General features: G+C 35.7%; 1 protein-coding gene and 1 non-coding gene across 2 annotated transcripts; one reads left to right on the forward strand and one right to left on the reverse strand.

Annotated features, from left to right (window-relative positions):
- The first annotated feature begins 3599 nt into the window (after positions 1–3599).
- Positions 3600–3673, forward strand: TRNAV-AAC. Its single transcript has one exon. It is a non-coding gene; the product is annotated as a tRNA-Val (tRNA).
- A 434-nt stretch (positions 3674–4107) lies between these two features.
- Positions 4108–9341, reverse strand: LOC109219863 (probable ADP-ribosylation factor GTPase-activating protein AGD6). Its single transcript, XM_019384330.1, has 3 exons — positions 8329–9341; positions 7973–8029; positions 4108–4914 (listed from the first exon to the last, which is right to left on the reverse strand). The coding sequence occupies exons 1-3, from the start codon at positions 9142–9144 to the stop codon at positions 4420–4422; spliced, it is 1368 nt and encodes a 455-aa protein (XP_019239875.1). The 5' UTR covers positions 9145–9341; the 3' UTR covers positions 4108–4419.
- Positions 9342–9858: the final 517 nt, after the last annotated feature.

Here is a 9858-nt window from a genome sequence, read left to right on the forward strand (position 1 = left end):
CAGGTCTCCACGGCCACAACGTGGAATTCTCACCACTAAACTACAGCCACAAGATGCTAATGTAGTTTTAATAGATACTATATATACAACACTAAGAAATACCCCTACTGATTAGATAAATAGAATGTCTCCCGATAGGCAGTGATTTCCAGTTTGATGGATTTTACACAACGCGGATTTGGATTAGTCGAGCCCGTCGATTATACCATAGAATTATACAAAAAAGGAATACAAGGTACCAAATATATAATACTATAGTCGGACCTCTTTATAACAACATTTCTATATGTTATAAGCCAAATTAAATGGCACGTGAACTGTGTGTGAGTAGGAGACTATTTTGTAACTAGTTATGTTCTTTCTATAAATAGGGAAGTTAGGACTTGTAAATAATATTATGATTTGATATTGAAATTAATTTCCTTCCTTGCCTCTCTCTGTTACGTTCTTGTTATCGACTCCGTCGGCAATGCCGGCCAATCCACCGAAAAATCTGTTCAGGGACCATTCTTGCTCTTGGTTCCTTAGGATTTCCTATCTTCTTCATTATAGTTGTAGCAATAGTATCAGAGCCTTTCGATTCTCGGACAGAAATGACTACGTTAGAAGACGATATAGATGATACTTAGTACCAAGAGATCCATCAAGACATTGATGGCATCAAGAAATCAATGGTTGAACTAGTGTGCAAGCATGATCAATTTAATGAGGTAAACAGATGCTGGTTTCCCTCTTTTCCAAAATTAAATTGCCGATATCCGAAGAAATTTAAGCCAAAAGCGCTACATCTGTTTCCGCAATTTCAAGTAGTGGACATGAAAATAATGGTGACAATTTAAAGAAGAATAATGTGGTTCTTGATCCTGTTGATTTTGGTGAAGACAATGAGGGAAAGACGGAGAACCTTGAGCCATTTCTTGCTGTAATGAATAACACTAAGGATATCCAGATAATTCATGGTTTTCTTGGTCCTTATTCTCTTTTTGGGAATACACTTGTGAACTTAGATGCCAAATTGCAGGACTCATCACATGACTGGTATGTATTTGATGAAATTCTCCAGTCGGATTTGTTTGATAGTTGTAAAAATAATTTGATTGCTGAAGGTCATATGCATGACTTGGCCGAAGATATTGAGAATGAAATTGATAGTTTTGCCCATAAACATGCTTTACATCAGAAACCAAGAAGTGAATTGAATAGGATTAAGAAGAATGAGTTGTTTGATTCTTTATATTGGGGAAAAATAACTCATGATTATGCATTTATTCATGATAGATCATGGGTGGATAATGATTCTTTGCTCATAAAGAATTGAGGAAAACTTGGTTGTTGCAGCTTCAAAATATTATGGCTGCTAGTGGTTCACCAATCCCATTTGACCCAGGTGGAGTCAAATTAGAAGAGCGGAACATCTGGGTGAGAAGTGTTTGAAATATAAAGGAGCTAAAATTGGTCTCTACATGTTTGATGAAAGGCCAGTACTTCATTTGAACAATAAGAGTCAAGAACTTAGTTTACAGAAGCAATCATTGGCTACATGTGTGTGCCAAGTCTAGCAGGTCACATTAATCCTAGAAGAATCAACAAAATTTTCAAATTTAAATACTATGGCGGAGCTTTGTGAAAATGATTCTAGGGGCAAGTCCAAAGCTAGACTGTCTGCAATTTTCAGATTATGTTCTTGGGGAAGAAAACCTCCTTTGTCCTGCTATCTTCAAGATTCCAAAGAATTTTTACTTGACTGCACTCATTTTGCGCCGATCAACGAATGTAAAACTGCACAACTGGACTACGAAGCAAGTAGTTGGGTTGTTCGTCACATGTCAAGCATGTTTAGTTTAAGCTTTGGAAATGCAGTAGAGAAATCATGGCCTTTTAAGGCTTGGTTCAATGAGCCAGCTATGCACTGTACATGTGCTATTCTTGAAGGCAATGGATGTGCAATGATCTTCACATTCGACCCTGGTAGAAGCAATTTTTCTCATTTTACATTCCACATGTCTAATTGCAGTATGCCTGTCTTTTTGGTTCATCAAAGGAAATTTCCAGATATGGTCAATGTATTGGATCTAAATGGGTGTTACACATTTACGAGAGCTGGAAGATCCTTGAATTCTTCTTCCTCATCTCAAGAGCTTGCATATTTTCATCCTTGAGGACAAGGATGATTTTGAGAACGGGGTATTTGTTATGAGCCAAATTAAATGGCACGTGAGCTATGTGTGAGTTGGAGACTATTTTGTAACTAGCTATATTCTTTCTATAAGTAGGGAAGTTAGGGCTTGTAAATAATATTATGATTTGATATTGAAATTGATTTCCTTCCTTACCTCTCTCAGTTACGTTCTTGTTATCGACTCCGTCGGCAGCGCCGACTGGTCCACCGGAAAATCTGTTCAGGGACTATTCTTGTTCTTGGTTCCTTAGAATTTCCTATCTTCTTCATTATAGTTGTAACACTATATGACAACACTTCACTATAAAAGCCAAGCTTTTACGGAACCAATTTTCATGTTATGTTATAATATATGTTCTATATAACAACACTTCACTATAACATCCAAAAATATTCGGAACAAACGAAGTTGTCATAGAGAGGTTTGGTTGTACATCATAATATATAGAATAATTAACCTGAATAGCAGCCCATCTAATCTCTTAAACTAAAAATAACTGGCGGATATTTAATATATGTTATTCATGTATAATATATGTATAACTATGTATAAATAATGTATTATGTATACCGACTAGAAAAAGTAAAATTGTACGTCTTTCCGTCGTCATATAATCTATTTTTAGTTGATTCTCTAAGTTTTATCAATTATATAATTCATGATACGTGATTTTATACCACATTCTTCTTTTCTTTGTTTTCCCCTGATTTCAGCAAGCCTGTTTACGTTATTATATAATCTTTTTTTTAAGCAGTGCTTAATCTTATGGAAGGTAAGAAACATGTTAGATGAAAAATGTTTCAAAATTTTCCGAATGGTCTAGACATGACGGATTCAATACAAAATTTAGAAAGAGAAGAAAAACAAACGTTGATCAACAAGTTATTAGTTATTAAAATGCATGCAAAAACTTTCATAAGAAACACTTGTTCAAGATAAACCACTTGTAAGAAGAAAACTTCCTTTATCCAGCTCTTGATTTGGGTAACCTTAGTATCTAGCCAAAATCAACCGAATGTGTAATACTTTGATTTTGGTTTCGTTTTGTTTTTAAACTTGTATCCATTTATTCCCTTTCTAGTGTTTTCTTCATTTGGCTCTAACCATTTGTGTATTTTCCCTGCTTTTGGTTTGTTAAAATTATATGACAAACACTTCTTATACAGCTTCAATAATTTAGATAATAATATTTGCAAAGAATAAGGTTAGTCTAGGAAATCTTGGGAGTAAAATATTAATATGATTCAGTATTAGTTAGTTTCTGGTAGTTAAACTTGACAAAATGCCGATAACACCTTCTTATCCCTTTATCACTTGTGAAATTCGATAACAAACATACCTTATTCATCCTAAGTACCAAAGGCCCCTTAAAACCGAAATGTTATGTTATTAAAGAAGTCAAAAAGTTTAGAGCATCAAGGTGTCGTGGTGTAGTTGGTTATCACGTCAGTCTAACACACTGAAGGTCTCCGGTTCGTGTCCGGGCGACGTCATTCTTTTTGTCAATTACGAACTCTGAATCAACACCAAAAGCTCAAGGTTTCAATTGGATCCTAATAATCGAAACCAGAAGCTTCCTAGATGTTGGCCAAGTTTTGCTATCAATTCTTCCTATTTGAATGAGTGTTTCAGCTAATTTTGTGAAATATGCAATATATTCTCACTTCGACTTGTTTTTTCTTCAAAAAAAGTACTCCCTCTACACTGTGTAGAAGTGAATTAATGGAGAATCAAACTCTTAATTCTTGATTCTAATCAATAAATCGTGGTCCCTTTTCTTCTCTTTTTTTAATGTCACAGTACTAAAGAAAAGACTCGAGAAGATTTAAGTGGCAAATGGAAAATGAGGGGGTACCAAAAGTCACAGGCACAAATCCCTTTGATTTCAAGTAAGGACTAGAACAAATTTACTTGCTTTACTTTCTGGTTCAACACAAAGAAATAGTATGCTATTAAAGACAATCTCCAATTGAAGAACCAGAATGCAGAAATATTAATACAACTATGGTCATTACAAATCCAAAAGTAACTACAAAATTTAACCACAAAAACAATCATCTTCATGACAGTCTTATGTTTCCTGCATTTCCTCTTTGCTTTTACATGACAGGCAATTAACAAACCCCTTTTATAATGGTACATACATAAACTATTTTCAGTCACAAACCCTTCCAACAGGTAATCTGGATGACATCTATTTGAAAGGGGAAAGAATTACTAGAAGTGACATCTGCTACTCTTAGAAGAAACCTCCATCGGTCCATTTGGACTCTGATTTTCCACCATGACCAACATGTTTATTATTGGATGCACTTTGGAAATTATCATATCCATCATCCTTACCATCGTCCCAACCAGCCCAGCCATCGTCATTACTGGATGTCGCCCCTTTGGTAGAAGTTTGTTTCCTGTTGTCTTTACCATCCCAATCATCCCAGGACCCAGAGCTGACAGAATTGGAATGCCTACCAGATGATTGCGCTCCTCCAGAAGAATTCCATCCTTTAGACTCCTTACTGAATTCCTGATAACAGCCGTTTTGCCCATTTTCGCTTCGTTGCCAGCTATTGTCCTTCCCGTTTGGACCCCCCTCAGCATATTCTTCAACCTTCTGTGAAGCTAAAGCCAAGACTCCCTTCATGATACCCCAGCCCTTTTGTCCAATTTCGGTTGTTTTCGTCGCGACAACATTGACTGTTTCATTCACCTTGTTATCATAACCACCCTCTTTCACCTGCAAGAGTAGGATTACACAAGCATTATACTTGACAGTCAAATTCCCTGATTCTTCGTCCATAAACTAGAAGCACTACAATACAAACTATATGACAAAAATGAACATTGGAAGAACTACACGAGTACTCAGTACTTTGAAAGAAACAGAGTACCTCTCGATTAAAATATACACAATCAGTAAATAAAACGTTGTGCATTTGATAGAAATTCTCATCCCTATGGAGCAATGGGCAATCACTATGGACTCTTAAGTGATTGGATCAAATACAAAAATAACCTGGAACTTCAGCAGAAGACAACCCCAACTCAGTTAAATATTATAAAATAATAGAAAACTATGTATTTCATTGCAACCTTTTCTCCTATGATGCTATGTTCTATAAACACTAGGTTATAAATATCAGTTTCTAATAATACAATTCAATTGTACTATCTTCTTTCTCATTTCAAGATAAAGGGTAAGAGACTGATTATATGGACTTCTATACTAGGCAACTCTCAAGACGAGAATCTCTTCATTTTTTAGCAGGAGTTCCAAGAAGGATACAGTACAAGAATCAGAATCCTAAACGCATATCACATGGAGAAACATTTTTGAAGTTTTACCATTAACATCTATAACACGAGGAGAGGAACCTAGCCCAAAAGAAGAAGAAAAACAAGAGAGGTGGAGAAAGACTCGTAATAACGTGGAGGAAAGGTTTGGTTATGATATAGTGCAAGAAAGAGTTGCTTCATATGCTTCCCCTAAGATCCATTATAGTGAAAGACTATCTCAAATCCGATTTTTCCTAATGGCATCCCCCAGGAAGGATTCCTATTAGCTAAACTAAACTAAACTTGCTAGGCTAAGCATTTCCAAAGACTCTCATCTTATTCAAGAGATTCAAAATATAATATATTTGTCCATTTATAATCTAAGATGCCAAGACGTCTTATAATTTGTTAGGTCTTACAGTGGGCCGAGAGGTGAAAAATACGAAAAATCTTAAATGATTTCAAATAGCTATTAACCTAAAATTTCTTAGCCTTACAAGCAAGGCTTAAACTTATACATTTTAAAGGTCCTCCGTGAAGTTTCAAAGTCAGGAAAGTTCATAAAACAGCACGAGCATGTTTCACTCAACTTATCTTGTCTGGTTTCATATTTCAGATAGGACCTGAAGAAATAAATGACTCCAAGTCCTAAACTTATGTGCAAACCTTGGAATTTGATGCTCCAAAGCTTGAACCAAATGACAAAGAAGGATTAATTCCTCCTAAGACAAAATTACCTAGAGCTCTCAAGAGTGGTTTTTCCCGTTATCCTTAAGAACCCTCCTTAGGTTATTTAAGTAGTTCTTGCACCTTAAAAAGACATTCAGGTACTCGTCTAAGGACTGAATATACCAAAAAGAATTCAAGATAAGTATAAAGGAGGGAGTCCGATAAAAATATTTCTGGTTCTTAAAGTGAAAAACTTGTCAGCACTCATGCCATGAATTGTGGCCGCTTTCAACATAGCAACTAACAGAATTATATCTTATGGTCTTGAAAAAAGTTGTAGATCCATGTCTAAGCTTTTGTAGCTTTTTGAATCAGTTCAATCCGAGGTCTACAAAGTGTTGTTGTCAAACTACTAAAAGACTATTCAGTCAAAAACTGGATCAGACCTATATTTCTTTCATGTCTTAATTTCACTAGAGTGTGTTTGGACACCACTGTGTAATTACTAGGTGGTGTACTTACTACCATAGTAATTAGACAAATAATTACACATCATAATGTAATTACAATGTAATTTTCGCCATCATATTTGGTTGCAGAAGTAGTAATTATATAGTTAGAGTATATTTTAGCTAAGTAGTACTAATTATCATGAATATTAAAAATTAGCTAAGATTTTATAGAAAATGAAATCCAAAAAAAGAAATTGAAAAATGACATTGTGAATATAATTACTAGCAATTCTCAAATCATCGATGCATGACCTCTAAATGACTATCAAATTACTTACAAAATTTAAGGATTTTATGGTGTTAAGAATATTAAATATTCCCTTCATTAAAAAAAGCATCTGCACATATCCTACACAGATTCTAGAAAGCTAAGGTAATGAATGTTCCTGTGTTTCACTTGATATAACAAACCTCAAAGAAAAATACCAATAAACTCAAAGAACTCAAAAAAATAAAAGAGAGAGAGAGATTAAAAGAACTAACAGAACTTATTTAACAATATTAAAAGTAGTATAGGTTATGCTTAGTAAACGGTGAAAAAAAGTGGAACTTATTAAAGCTCATAAACAAGTGAACTTAGCACCTACTGGCGGCTTCAAATTGGCAAACCAAAAAATTATTGGCAAACACAGCTATGACATACAACCTCAAGAAACCCCTCGAACACAATTTCACACCAGCAATTCAATCAACTTCATCACTTAAAACTTGAAACTTGAAAGAGTTGTTTACAATAACTACACTAGCACCAAGAGATAAATGAATTTATTAATATTTACTAGCAACTAGTGTTAGTTCCGTTAAACAGAACAAAATTCAATCTTCATATTGTCCTTAAAACTTGACTGATTGCGACTAAAAGATACAACTATAACCTGATTCTGCACTGTGCGTGTTTACACAAGAGCAGTGCCATCTCTAATCTGATGCACACATCAAGCATCTTGCCTAGCAGATGGATTTCTACATATACTAACTTTATGAGCATTAGCATGTGAACAAAAGTAATCCTCAACCTAAAAAAACAAATTAATAGAAAAGAAAGTGAACGGAAAAATCAAAATAGTTTCTACATACAAGACATAGATGCCCCATTTTCCATCTTGAGAAAACTTTTGGGCACCAAATTTCCTGATTTTAATCTTTCAATACCTTTATTTGTCAGAGCTCCTTGAAAACCTCATTTTTCTTCTGTTTAGTATTACTGCCTCACACTTTCAGAATATTTATCACATGTACTTGGGGAAAAAGAGATGCAGTGATTAACAATGACGACACCTCCAAAAAATCAAAAGATTAATGGACTTTCAATTTAGTATAAAAGTCAACTCAAAGTACCTTTGAGCCCAACTCCTGGGCCGCTGAGGCTGCGATCATAGATAATCTACCGAATCCCTGCACACATCAAGCAGCAAAGCCTCATCAGCTATACGTAAATGAGTTTAACTCCTATATATTGACAGTGTCATTTTCTACAGTATCGGCTCATCATTTATAAACAAACGATAGATCATAATTGCCTATATTAAGCATAATGTATAACCACGAAAATAAGATATGTAACATGCTACAACAGGTGAAACTACACTCATACTGCAAAAAAATCACTGTCAATACATATAAGTTAAATCCTAGTACATAGATAAAGATAACACACCAAAGCAACATAGGAATAATTAGCTCAATGTTTATACCTGAGTAACAGCTGAAAGAACATCACCTTGCGAATTATTATTATAATTATTCCTAGGCATTGGGGCAGGACTTGATCCAAATCCAACATACTTCCCTCCTTGAGAAGGAGGTACACCATCTGGCCGGGACTCATTCTCAGCCATTTTCCTAGCAAAAAAATTATCCTTATTCGCAGCAGACGCCTCATACTGGTCCTGCGTAAAATCATTTGTAGACCTCGACCTAGCAGGCCCACCACTAGAACCTCCACCACTCCTAAAATCACTCACTGTCTGATTTCTCCTCATATTACTACTATTATTACCGCCATTAATTCCTCCATCATCAAAACTATCCCAATTATCCCAACCAGAATTAGAATTACCACCGTAATTTCCATTTCTACTACTTCCACTCAACGGAGGTTTAGGTTTACTGCTGCTATTGTTACCCTCCTTAACAACAGGTGGGTCCCGCCAGGGTTTACCCTCAGCTAAGGATTGAATCCTATCACGGTAAACAGAAGCAGCTTTGGTATTGTATTTGGTAACAATATCAGTTTCTTTTCGGATTCCATATTGGGCGATGAATTTGTTTAAATTATCATTACCGCCTAGCTCCATTTTTTTGAGCTGGATCTCGGACCATGAGTCCATTGTAACGGATCGGACGAATGAGATATGGACACCTAAGCCACGGTGTTTTCCGGAACATTCCAAACACATGAAAACGCCATAGGAAACAGATGCCCACTGGGGATTCTTCTGAGAACAATCTACGCAGATTTTGTTACCGGGCTGGGCTTGGAGATCACGGAGACGACGTGATGCCGCCATTTTTGTATCAATTCGGACGACCCGGATCCGATTTGGGGATGGTTCAGATATCAGATATGTGTGAAAGATCGGAAAATAAAAATTTGAGATAAAGAGAAAGATCGAATGATCAGATCATGAGTTAAGGGGAGGAGGAAGAGAAGCTGTTAAAACAGAAGAATGGCCGACAAAGGCATAAAATGAATGAGGTGGAAAACGGCTTGGTTTACAAATAAGACTGAATTGTCATTTGTAGGGGTGGCAATGGTTCGGTTTGACCGGTTATTTTATAAAATTTGTATCCTACTAATTTTTCGATTATTCTATTATGTATAACTAAAATTAAACTTTTCGAAACCGTCCCAATCATGTCGGTTTCTGTTCGATTAATTTTCGGTATTTTTTTTAATACAACAACAACAACGGCCCAGTATAATCCTACAAGTGGAGTCTGGGGAGGGTAATATGTACGCAGACCTTACCCCTACCCGAGAGGCAGAGAGGCTATTTTCAGGAGAGCCTCGGCTCAAGAAAGTAACCAGAGACGATATATTAGTACCATCAATAGAATCATAATAAAATAACAGCAATATAATAAATACAAAATAGATGGAAGGTATAATAATAACCAGCAGATAAAGCCCTGCATCAGTAGATGACCACTAGCATCCTAAAACTAACTCCTAACTGGCTAATCTCACTCTAGTGCGCTGTAAAAATATTCACAACTTCTCC

The sequence above is a fragment of the Nicotiana attenuata genome, unplaced genomic scaffold, assembly GCF_001879085.1.
Source record: "Nicotiana attenuata strain UT unplaced genomic scaffold, NIATTr2, whole genome shotgun sequence".
Taxonomy (NCBI): domain Eukaryota; kingdom Viridiplantae; phylum Streptophyta; class Magnoliopsida; order Solanales; family Solanaceae; genus Nicotiana; species Nicotiana attenuata.